A 12,637-nucleotide genomic window follows, 5' to 3' on the forward strand; every position below is an offset into this window, starting at 1 on the left:
GATAAACATGACAAGGAACAAATGTCTGCTACCCTAGAAAAACAATATGGCAATGAGCTCAAGATTTACAATGGGATATACTCAAGAAAAAGGGACAAGAGAGAATGCGGTCTCAAGATACAGAGTCTAGAAACCTTTTTCTTGTGCATGAAGAGCCCTTACAATGATCACTCCTTACAAAACAATATAAGAGGGAATGCAAAGAGATTGCAACTACTGCTGGAAGAGCATGAAGCTCCAAGTCCCCTCCATCGCAACGCAAATCACTATGAAAGGCCAGCAAAAAGTGCTGATCTTTTAATTAGTATGATGGAATTTTTGCTACCGTTCGGATGGGAAGTCACATTGTGCTGAATGGGACATTTATTTGAAGCTCTTATCAGAAAAGGACACAATGTAAATATTATTGAGAGCCTGCTTGCTTGGAATACCTTGATACCGTGGCTTCTCTCACAATAAAGTTTGATAAGAAAGGTCCGATCTCACATGAAGAGGATGACATAGAGATGATCATGTATGATGAGAGCAAGAAAGATGATGAAAATGATCAAAGCTCTGGATATAATAGTGAGGACACCAGCGATAGCAAGGAAGCAGAAGAAGATGGATATGACACTGACCTTGCCTCTGAAGGTTACATAAAAAGACCACGAAGATATATAGAGGTATGAAAACTTATGTTTAATTTTCTTTATTCATTTAAAGGTCTTTTTAAATTTATAATTAATTTAAAATTTTGAATCTCATAATTATTTTATCCTTTTATAGGAGAAGGGAGAGGAGGAGGATGAGGAGGACATAGCTGGAGCAGAGAATATAGAAAGCTCATCTCAAGAAAGCAAAGCTGCTCTGGCTATCCATCGGATGACTCTAGAAAATAATCATACATTGCAGCAAATGGAGAAGTCATTTCAAGCTAGGTTTCAAGTTCGAGAACAACCTCTTACTTTTATATTCGATGAAGAGGACATTTCAATCCTCATAAACTTCAAGAAAGAGGTCAATGACAAGGTCATAATAGCCATCCTCAGGTTTGACACAAACTTTTTACTGACTTTGTGCTTTTGTATTTCCATTGGATCAAATGAACTAATATTCTTTTCTTTTTATTGCAGTATGGTTTTACAACAGCTTCCGCTATATATACAAAGATGTGCATATATGGTCGATCCTCTTGTTTCTAGTGTACTTAGCAATAAGCAGAAGACCATAGATGATGTTTTTAAGTGGTTGCAACCTATTGATTTGACTGCGGCATGAGTTATCTTTACCGCATATCACGAGGAGTGAGTATCAATCCCTACCTAGCTTATCTCTTACATTGTGGAGGATTATATCAAATAATAATTATTCTTAATTGATAATGCAGCTTGCATTGGAGCTTGGTAATGGTGGACATCTTAGCCAAGCAATGCTTCTTTGTTAATTCAATAGCATCTATCCATGGCAGTGTGTCAGAGTAAGTATAACCTACTTGTGTCATAATTATGTCAATGAGATGCATCCTATGCAATGCGCACATTCATTTATGTTTTCTATTTTGATGTGTAGATCTGCTCGAAAGTTGGTAGGTGCTATAGATGCACTTATGCAAATGGAGGGTGACTTGGAAGATCAAATAGAGTATGTAACATGCCCTGCAGCGAAGCATAATGATGACCACAGTTGTGGATGGAGAGTCGGATATAACTGCTTTTTGCTCCTTGCTCAAATTTTTAATTTGAGAGGCAGTGAAACCTCATTGTCCACATATACAGACTTGCATCTATATGCATTTATGTCATCTATCATTAAGGCATTTATTGATAACGTGGTGGAGCATCCAGAGGAAACATTGGTTGCTACGCCCATAAGTTGTCCTGATGTAACCGCTGTATTGGACGAAATGGGGAGCTCTTCTAAGGTTAGGGTCATCATTAGCAAGCAACCTCGTGTTTTGACTTTTGGTAGCGAGGAAGTTACAATCCTCTCCGACCCTTTGAAAGAGGCTAATGACAAAGTCATGATGGCCATCCTCAGGTTTGATATGAACATCTCTTGGCTTGATACTTCAATCATTTGATTCAATTTGCTTCTAACATTTGTTTATTTATTGCTGCAGTATGGTTATATCTCATTTTCCTAGATCAGTACAGAATCGCGTCTGTATGCTCGATTCTCTTCTTTCAGCTGTACTTAGTGATACCAAGAAGACGGTAGATGATGTTTGTTCAATTCTACAACCTTTAGACTTGGATGGCATACTACTTGTCTTTATGCCATACTATGAGAAGTAAGTATGGTCTCAATCTTTCTTTTACTCTCTTATTTATAATATTGTGTCAATTAATACTTAATATTGTGATAAATCTTATCGCTCTTTATTGGTGATGTAGTTCACATTGGAGCCTAATAGGATGGGACCTTGATGACAACCATTGTTGGTTTGTCAACTCAATTACAGGCTTTCACGTGGTGTTTAGGTAAGTGTTCTTTTATCATATCATTATGAACATTTACTACACAAATTCACTTTGTCATATGTCATGATGGACAGGTCTGCAAACAAGTTAGTTTCTGCGATTATGAAAATCAGGGAGTATCAAGACCAACCAAATTTCCAGACACGCCTCGCAGTGGAGCAGAAAGACATGTTTAGTAGTGGGTGGAGAATTGCCTACAACTTCATGTTGTATCTCAATGAAATTTTTGAACATGTCTCCATAGAAGCATATACCAAGCTCGAGCTACAAGATTTTGTGGCTAAGACTGTTCACTATCTAACTGCTATCATTGGGAAATAACATGATGGACTCAATGAAGAACCTAAGGGAGCCAAAGAAAAAGAAGAGACAATTCAGTCTCCTTCTGTATCACAGCCTCAAGTAGAAGCATTACAGTCTACACTTGAATTCTACACTTGAATTAGAGGCTCAATGCATTCTTCCTACACAAGAAGTGGAGACTCAATGTGCATATACAACATCACATCTTGTAAAGGAGAAAGAGATTAAGTCTATCCCGATTGCACCAGAAGTAGAATCTCAATGTACACCATCCACACAAGTAGAGACTCAATGTACTCTTAGAGAATCACAGCCTCAAGCGGACTCATCAGACTCTATTCAGTTGTAAAACATATAGAAAGAAACATGAGTCCTTGAAGATTTTTATCTTGTTTGTATTGATTGATGATAGTGTTATTAAAACTTATGTTAAATGTTGCAATACATTAGGATATTTTATAATATTTATTCATTACAATACATTAGGTTTTACTTTTTTGAAAGTCTAATTTATTATGTACAATAAATATCTTATGATGAGAATCTAATAATTATATCATTCTTATGTTCCATCACTTTATTTTATAGATTTCAATGTACTCAAAATCTATCATTTATTATGTACAGCAAGTCTAACTTATATTATATTAAAAGAATATCTCATGATGAGATTCTAATAATTACTAACTTATATTATATTAAAAGAATATCTCATGATGAAATTCTATTAATTATATCATTCTTGTGTTCCATCATTTTATTTTATAGATTTCAATGTACTATCACTATCTTACATGTCTCAAATGTCTCCCATTACGGTCTTGCATCCCATCATTTTATTTTATAATGTCTTGCATTACGGTCTTGCATCTAGTCATCTCGCATTACGGTCTTGCATCTGTAGTTCTATAAATTCCCTAGTAGTCGTTCATCTTCTATATCTCACCCGCAGCAGACACTTCTTCCACTTTGCTCTTCTTACCTTACTGCTCTCCTCAAGCTTGCTCCTTCCATCTTGCCCGCAGCCTTGCCTCCTCTTCTCAAGCATACTCCTTTCATCTTGCCTTACCTCCTCTAGTTACCTTCCTCACTCTCGTTACCTTCCTCACCTCGTTCGTCTTCTATATCTTTCCTCACTCTCGTTACCTTCCTCACCTCGTTCGTCTTCTATATCTCACCCGCAGCAAAAACTTCTTCCACTTTACTCTTCTTACGTTACTCCTCTCCACACTTCTTCCACTTTACTCTACTTACCTTACTCCTCTCCTCAAGCTTGCTCCTTCCATCTTGCCCGCAGCCTTACCTCCTCTTCTCAAGCATACTCCTTTCATCTTGCAGCCATTATGGTCTTTTTAAGGTAATCGATTCTGTCGAGCAAGCCATTAGCAGCCTCAAAGAATGGATTGCCGAGAACCAAGGAAAGAGAGAGGAGAGAAAGCAAAATCCAGCTCCATTAACCCAGTACGAGAAGGATGACTTTGCTTGTCAGAAGGGCTTAGAGAAGGAAGAGGGAAGAAAAATAAGTATGGCTACTACTGAAATAGATAAATTGCAGTCATATAGGAGAGAGTTGATAGACTTTCAAAGGGAGATATCTTTGCGTGTGGCTCGTTATGGAAGATTTTCCCCCGAGGAAGCGCAAGCCATTCGGAATAAACAAAGTGTTTATGCAGGAGAAAATTCATCAATCCTTACTTCTCTTCTATAATTTTAACTACATCGATGAGGAAGAGATGAGCTTAGCTCTTGAATGGGTTGAATTTAGGCTAAGGACTTGAAAATAGAAAATTCATCAAATTGAATGGCTGTAGTCTTGAAAATCTCAGGCTTAACTTTTGAAGGTGTTTATTAACACCATTAAATATTAAGAGAGTTTACAATAACCGAATCTTATTTTTTCAACTAACTTATCTAGGCTGCGTTAAATTTTATAATTTTAGTTTCATGTCCTTAAAAAATATATAAAAAAATGCTTGTTTTTATGTTTTTATATGTGCTTTGAAGATTGGGTTTTTCTTAAATTTTATCTGAAAACTAGTCCAAAAGTATATGTAAAAATGAATTTGTACATTGACAAGTCCAAAATTAATGAAATAAGTGTTTCAAGTACTCTTTCTTTCACTAAAGCGTGCTAGTTATTAAGGGACATTAAATGTAGTCTTTACCCCAACTACTGCTGTTTTTATTAAAGAAGGGCCATAGTGTTTTGCCACCTGGTTAGGTTGCCTTTCTTTAGTACTACCTCAACGATTCTCTTCCTTTCATTAAAGCATGGCCATAGTGTCACTAAAGGGCACTAAAGGTTGTCTTTTTTTAGTACAAGAGTCATTGTACTACCTCAAGTACTCTTTCTTTCACTAAAGCGTGCTAGTTATTAAGGGACATTAAATGTAGTCTTTACCCCAACTACTGTTGTTTTTATTAAAGAAGGGCCATAGTGTTTTGCCACCTGGTTAGGTTGCCTTTCTTTAGTACTACCTCAACGATTCTCTTCCTTTCATTAAAGCATGGCCATAGTGTCACTAAAGGGCACTAAAGGTTGTCTTTTTTTAGTACAAGAGTCATTGTACTACCTCAAGTACTCTTTCTTTCACTAAAGCGTGCTAGTTATTAAGGGACATTAAATGTAGTCTTTACCCCAACTACTGCTGTTTTTATTAAAGAAGGGCCATAGTGTTTTGCCACCTGGTTAGGTTGCCTTTCTTTAGTACTACCTCAACGATTCTCTTCCTTTCATTAAAGCATGGCCATAGTGTCACTAAAGGGCACTAAAGGTTGTCTTTTTTTAGTACAAGAGTCATTGTACTACCTCAAGTACTCTTTCTTTCACTAAAGCGTGCTAGTTATTAAGGGACATTAAATGTAGTCTTTATCCCAACTACTGCTGTTTTTATTAAAGAAGGGCCATAGTGTTTTGCCACCTGGTTAGGTTGCCTTTCTTTAGTACTACCTCAACGACTCTCTTCCTTTCATTACAGCATGGCCATAGTGTCTTGAAATTTGGATTGTAAAAGCACATGTAACTTTTGCGCTGACAAATCAACTAGTCTCTCTTTCTCTCTCTCTCTTCCCAAATGCTGACAAATCTACTAGTCTCTCTTTCTCTCTCTCTCTTCCAAATCAACTCAACTCGTCCCTCAGTCATCTTGTTATATCTCTTCACCTCCACCCTTCAGCTCGTTGTATCACTCTCATAGACCTTGAGTTTTTCGAAGACTTTTTCTGCTTTTGAGCTTCAATGTGATGCATTGAGTTCTCCTTCTCTAGAGACCCATGCTCCTTCACCGCCATGAAGTCTGCCCCTACGTTCCTTTCTACGCTCCTTGTCCCATTTCTGCTCTCCTTCCTGTCGCCCGCCATCGCCCAACAAGACATCCCTTGTTGTCCCTCCAACAAAACATCCGTTTCCTTAGGTTCTCTATTGCCGCCTGAGGGTAGCCCTAAGGTCGGTGAAAACCTCCCTCTGCTGGAATCTTCCAATGGTAGCTATATCTTGGAGCTTGGAGTCTGGCAAGACAATACCGGCACTTACTGCATGGCTGGAGTGAGCAACACGAAAATAGGAACCTGGCCGCAGCTTTGGGCTGCCAATAATGCGAATCCGCTGGCAGCCACTACCTGTCAACTGAACCTAAGTGACAGCGGCGATTTGTCACTGCAGTCCGACGGAAGCCGCACGTCTTGGAGTACCGGCACTGCCGGATGGGGCGTCCGAAGCTTGATCTTGGAGGAGTCTGGCAATCTGGTTTTGAGAGGTGCACAGGGACGCCCTGTGTGGCAGAGTTTCCAGCAGAGTCCAGTTTTCTACGTTGCATCAGGCATGAATTTTACCACAAACACTACACTCTTTTCTTCGCTTCCAGTTCTGTACGCGAAAGCCCAGTTCAGTGTTGCAGGAAAGTATGGCATGAAATTAGGCAGCCAGGGTCGCCTATTTCTTTACACGAACGGGAATAACACTAGCACGCCTTTCGTATATTGGAGTTACGGTGTAGATTCCAAATCGACGCCAGTAGCTTATGCAACCATAGAGGATGGCATAATTTTTTATGACAACCAGTCGACGGTTCTTGGAACCTTACGTCCTACAATTAAAGCAGTACCGCACGGCACGGGGAGAGTACTCAATATAGGGAATCGATTCGGCAACTTGCTGGCATATTACTGGAATGGCAGTAATTGGACACTCTTTTATAACTCATCAATGGGTGCCTGCGAAAACCCCTATCACTGTGGAGATCAATTCAGTATATGCGATCCCGCGACTGCTCTGTGCACTTGTCCAACAGGTTTCACAGGATGTGAGCCATCGAGCAATTTTGGAAACAATGCCGGCTGCATCTCGTCGAAGCGGTCTACCTTGGTCACTGTGAACGTCTCCTTTCATCCTCAGATGTCCGCCCTTTCACCCAAGTCTCTCAAGGAATGCCAGACATCGTGTTTGGAAAACTGCAGCTGCACGGCTGCTCTCTATGATTCCAGGACTAGTTCATGCTCGCTTTTCTCGGCCCTGCAGACGGTGTCAAAAGCTGGAAACGGCACTCAGCTTCTCTTCCTCAAAATTGTCGCCGAGAGAGACTCCTCCAAGAAATGGGAAGTGATAGGAATCGTAGGTGGAATTGCAGCATTCGCTGTAGTGTCTTTGTTGCTGGCCTTTTGCTGTTACAGAAAGACTACACGCCGGGGAACGTCGGGGACAGAGGAACTTTTCTTAACTGAGCTTCCTCGACTTCCTCCACGGTTCTCATACAGAGATCTCCAAGCTGCAACCAAAGACTTCTCCATCAAACTAGGTGCTGGAGGTTTTGGGACAGTGTACGAAGGTGTTCTTCCGTCTGGGATCAAAGTAGCCGTCAAAAAACTGGAAGGAGCGCAGGATCAGAGCTGGGATCAATTTCGGGCGGAAGTTGCAACTATTGGGAGCATATCGCACGTGAATCTAGTGAGGCTGAGAGGATTCTGCATGGAAGAAGGGATGAGGCTACTGGTGTATGAGCACATGGCCAACGGATCTTTGGACAAATGGCTGTTTGAATCGAAATCGAAAACAGATTCTTCAAGGGAGGTGCTTGATTGGGAGATGAGGTGCAGAATAGCATTGGAAACAGCCAGAGGCCTGGCTTACCTTCATCATGAATCTGAAGAGAGGATCGTGCATTGCGATGTGAAGCCAGAGAACATTCTTCTCGATTCCCACATGGGTGCCAAGGTGGCAGATTTCGGCCTCGCCAAGCTTGTGCCAGGTGGTCACCAGAGCTTCGCCATGACCACCCTCAAAGGAACCAGGGGTTATCTTGCTCCAGAGTGGCTCCGTGACCCCACCATCACCCCTCGTATCGATGTTTACAGCTTCGGTGTCGTCTTGCTCGAACTAGTGAGCGGTCGACGGTGCCTCGATGGCGATGTTGGCTACTTGCCCACTTGGGCCATGCGTGTTGCGGCCGCCATCCTTGCTTTGCCACCAGCACCCATGCATGACTCCCACCCTATTGTTCTAGCCGAGGAGCATGGCCATGACCTCGCCCAATTGCTCGACACACGCCTTCAAGGAAGCGTGCCCCTTGCCAGCCTCAAACGTCTGGTGAGTATAGCCCTCTGGTGTGTCCAGTCACAGCCTGCGACTCGGCCTACCATGGCTACCTTGGTCCAGATGCTTGAGGGTGTGATCGATGTCCCTCCACCTCCCCTTCTCTCCTCTCTCTCCTTTGATGGCTTCTCATCATGTCCTACCTCTGAAGCTACAATGTCCACTAGCTCGTTTGCTGCTACCGCTGATTCTTCTCTCACAACCTCCTCCTCATCTCATGTCCACATGTGCACCTCTACTACCAACTTTGAAGGCAACTCTTCTTCTACAACGCCCTTGTTGCATCTCTTTGCCCCTTCCCATGTGCAGTAAACTAGCCTCCTCAACATTGGAACAATTCTCAATAAGGAAATTCCATATGGGGCTTTCAAAGTGAATTTTATTTCCTTGTTGGTAAATTCTTATGCAACTAGCATTTTCCTTGGAGATGATGTGTTGTTATTGTTGACATTTTGATTTATCGTTGGTCAAATAAGTTCTTGGGGCACTATCCCTTTTTTCGGAATAAGTTCTTATGTCTCTACTCGATAGAAGGTAGATGTTGCACTTACGTAGTCCTGAACTAATGTCGCTTTGCCCTTGTCCTTGCAAGAGTATGTTCTTATGTAACTACATTTGTTAAGGTAGGGTGGCCTTGATTTTTCATTTGCATTAGGCTTACTAATTTTTGTTGCCTCTCACTTGATGGTGACTGGTGTAGATTCATGGGTCTCCACTCCTACTTTGCACCTTGTTAATGAAATTATTGTTGATGCACATAGAGGATGAGTTTGTACAATGTACATTAGATATCTAGATAGAAGTGTTCTCTAGGTAATAACCCTAGGCTTGCTGTAATGGTTGGGTTCCAATGGTAGTGTTCTCTAGGTAATAACCCTAGGCTTGATGTAATGGTTGGGGTCCAATGGTAGTGCACTTTATTTATTTGACATCATCACTTTCTCTGTTGTTTGCATGACAGTTTGACTTTCGATGCTGAGGTTTCTTAGGAATCCATATGCACGACTCAAATTTGAAGTATCCTTGGGTCTCTCCACATTTACTTGGTAGCATCCATCTTTTTGGATCTTGTAATGGTTCTTGTTGAGAATCAAAATGGGGGTGTTGAAGCTAATATTGATGCACTTGCTTTGATAATTGGTAAAGATTAGTACTTTCAGACATTAAAAATCTTCACATAGCAATAATTATTGAGGTGTAGTTCTTGATCTTTAAGTTGGTTGTGTTTTGAAGGTGGCTATCCCTTCATGCTAATTAATTTGGTGATTTGAAACTTGGATCCACCTCTTACCAAGCATGATAGCTCCAGTAAATGTACCAAGGGGTCACAAAATCCTTGCAAGGCACAATATGATTTCCCATTGAAACATTTAATAATTCGAGAGCCAACAACATTTATTGAAGTACCTCCTCCAGATTGAGATTTACAATAAGATAACTAGAGGCGACTGAGCTCTTTCCATGTTTCCCAAGAAGATAAGGTTGTGGCTTGCTTTCGTATGAATCACGGCTTGCAATTGTTCTTTTTGGTCCATTGATTCCAACACCCTACCCAAAGTCAAGCTTGTGGAAACTTGGGTTAACCTTAACCTAACCTAATATTAACATATAAATTGCTAAGTTCTTATAGGTAGGAAAGTATATCCAAAAGCCCAAATGTTGACATAATCATTGTCATAGTATTGGAAACACATATTCTCCCATCAGAATTTGCATTGAAAAGGGAGGGGGAGGAGGATGGAGGAGATGAGAGGGAGAGAAGGGAGGGCAGCCAAAGACACGCTTCTAATGATAGCTAGCTTGATAGTCACATAACAAGTGATAAAGATTTTATTGATAGTCACAGTACATGCAATAGAAATTTACTAAGGAATAATATAAAGTACATTCAAACACAACTCATCACTACTAAGGGTTCAAACCAAAAGTTATTGATCCTAAATCTCCTGTGCACAAAACTATGATAACTAGAGGCGATTGAGATAACAATAAGATAACTAGAGGCGACTGAGCTCTTTCGATGTTTCCCAAGAAGATAAGGCTGTGGCTTGCTTTCATATGAAACAAGGCTTGCAATTGTTCTTTTTGGTCCATTGATTCCAACACCCTACCCAAAGTCAAGCTTGTGGAAACTTGGTTATTACAAAATTTCCCTTTAAAAACAAGGTAATATAAAAATAAATATGTGCCATCCAAGCTACAAAATTGCAAAATTGCCAAAAGCTCTCACATCATGTATTATTACAAAGTTCCCTTTCAAAGAGGGTAATACAAAATGAATGAGAGGTACAAAATTGCAAAATCCTGAAGCATGGAAGAATCTACACTAAACTATTGATCCTCCTCCTCCTCCTCCTCCTCCTCCTCCTCTTCCTCTTCTTGATCATGTCAATCTTTGCTCTTACCTCTTGCACCTCCGATCTTGTCTCCTCACGTGATGTCTTCGCCTATGTCTTCACACAGGTTGGCCATGCCCTAAGAATGTTGCATGAAACAATTTAGGAAATATAACTAAAGCTTGACTGTAAAAATGGAAAGGTGAAACGTGATCAAGAACAAGGAGGATCAAAGACTTACATGGTGACTTTCAACTACCATTCAATGGGTACTCCCCTATGATCCAACCTCTCAAAGAGAGCTCATGTGCCATGCTCAAACGCATATCTATAGTCCTCATTCGTAGGGTTTTTAACCAATTGTAAAATGCTTGTTAACCCAGATTTAAAAAACATAAGATGAAGTGCTATGATCAAAACAATGTATTCAAACCAAACTAAAAAATACAAAAGAATTATGTAGTACACATATACTTACCACTCACGCCTCGAATCCTTCGCTACCACCACTCCCGAGGTGTGAAGCACCTCTACTACGCATACGTGCTCATAATGCCTTTCGATGCTTGTCCCACTTCTATGGCTTGTTGCAAAGCTCTACCTTGGCCCTATTCCAATAGACTCGCTTATTCACATGAGGAGGCATCAACCTGGCCTCCCTTACCATGTCACGGATCTTTAATCGGTGATGTTTGAGAACATCTCCCATGCATCTAAGCATGTACCTCATATCAAACTCCTGACCAGGTGATACTAGATATTCCTTGAGCTAAGCTATGACATAGTATTTTTTCATTTAGGTTTGCCTTGGCCATGGATCTAGATGATCTCCTTTAAGTCATTGCCATAATAAAGTTGCTCTATATCTAAGGGAAACCAAGAGCATCAGAATGGGCTAAGGTGGCAGATGTAGGGGTGGCCACAACATTGGGAGGTGTGTAGGTGGTGCATGGTGTATGGTGGCATTGGGAGGGGTGGCAGTGGTGGTGGGAGGGGTGGAGTTGGAGCGAGAGGTGGCGGTAGTGGTGTGTTTTGTCTCAGCGTATCTGTCTCAACTTGGAATGTCTATACTCATCCACGTCATCTGAGGCTCCTAAATCACAACATCCCATACTCTTCCTATGATGATGGCTCACCATGAGGAGGGGGCCGCCCACTCAAGAGAGGTGACCCCTTGGAGGGGAGGTGGCCTACTATACAGAGAAGTAAAAGAGGCAAGATAAGGGGTCATGCAAGACTAAATCTGTCACTAAAATGCCTCTAGTTGGTTAGGGACCATGCTAGAGATAATGTTGTCTGGACTCATCTGCAAGGTGCATGTTGAATGGCTTGCTAGATGACCCATGACTAAACATAGCTATTACAACGAAAACATGCAAACAAATGAATTAAAATTTTGAATTAGCAAAACTTGAGTTGCAAAAAAACAATTGTGGCTCCAATCTCCTTTTTCACAAGATCCAACCTATTCCATGGTCTTTGTGTCCAGTTCCTAGTTGCTTTCATATTGGCTTTGGGGGAGAGCCTTGATGCATCTAGGCAGCAATATTGAGTCTTATGAGGATAGAATGAGTAGACATAGGTTAAACATGTGGGTAGGATATACTCTTTGCAACCAATAATCTTTGAGTGTGATTATCTATACCCTGATCAGTCACATGCACACTAGATAGTACACTAGGAGCCGTGACTATTGGTTTCACTTTGGGAAGATTCTAATGAGCTAGTTCAAGATATGGCGCCTAGGGTACAATTGAAAATGTTATAGTCCTATTGTGCATTAATTATGTGCTTGCAGAAAGAGAAATGGGAAAAAGGTATGGATGTAGAGAAGAGAAGAGGGATCAAATGCAGATTGCATGATGTAGAAAGAGAAGAGGAAAATAGCGATGGAGTGTAGAATCTAGAATGTGGAAAGAGAGGAGGGAACATAGAATACAAAAAGAGAA

At 40.8% G+C, this 12,637-nt stretch overlaps 1 protein-coding gene across 1 annotated transcript; it reads left to right on the forward strand.

The window, feature by feature from the left end:
- The first annotated feature begins 5,925 nt into the window (after positions 1-5,925).
- Positions 5,926-8,664, forward strand: LOC147881596 (G-type lectin S-receptor-like serine/threonine-protein kinase At2g19130). The gene has a single exon (XM_087401213.1). The coding sequence runs from the start codon at positions 6,055-6,057 to the stop codon at positions 8,662-8,664; it is 2,610 nt and encodes an 869-aa protein (XP_087257339.1). The 5' UTR covers positions 5,926-6,054.
- Positions 8,665-12,637: the final 3,973 nt, after the last annotated feature.

This window comes from Dipteris shenzhenensis, chromosome 30 (assembly GCF_047967505.1).
Source record: "Dipteris shenzhenensis isolate YYH24624 ecotype China chromosome 30, Dip_SZ_1.0, whole genome shotgun sequence".
Taxonomy (NCBI): Eukaryota; Viridiplantae; Streptophyta; class Polypodiopsida; order Gleicheniales; family Dipteridaceae; genus Dipteris; species Dipteris shenzhenensis.

Excerpts from the sequence above, each read along its gene's own strand:
- LOC147881596 (XM_087401213.1), top strand. The coding sequence starts at position 6,055 with ATGAAGTCTGCCCCTACGTTCCTTTCTACGCTCCTTGTCCCATTTCTG.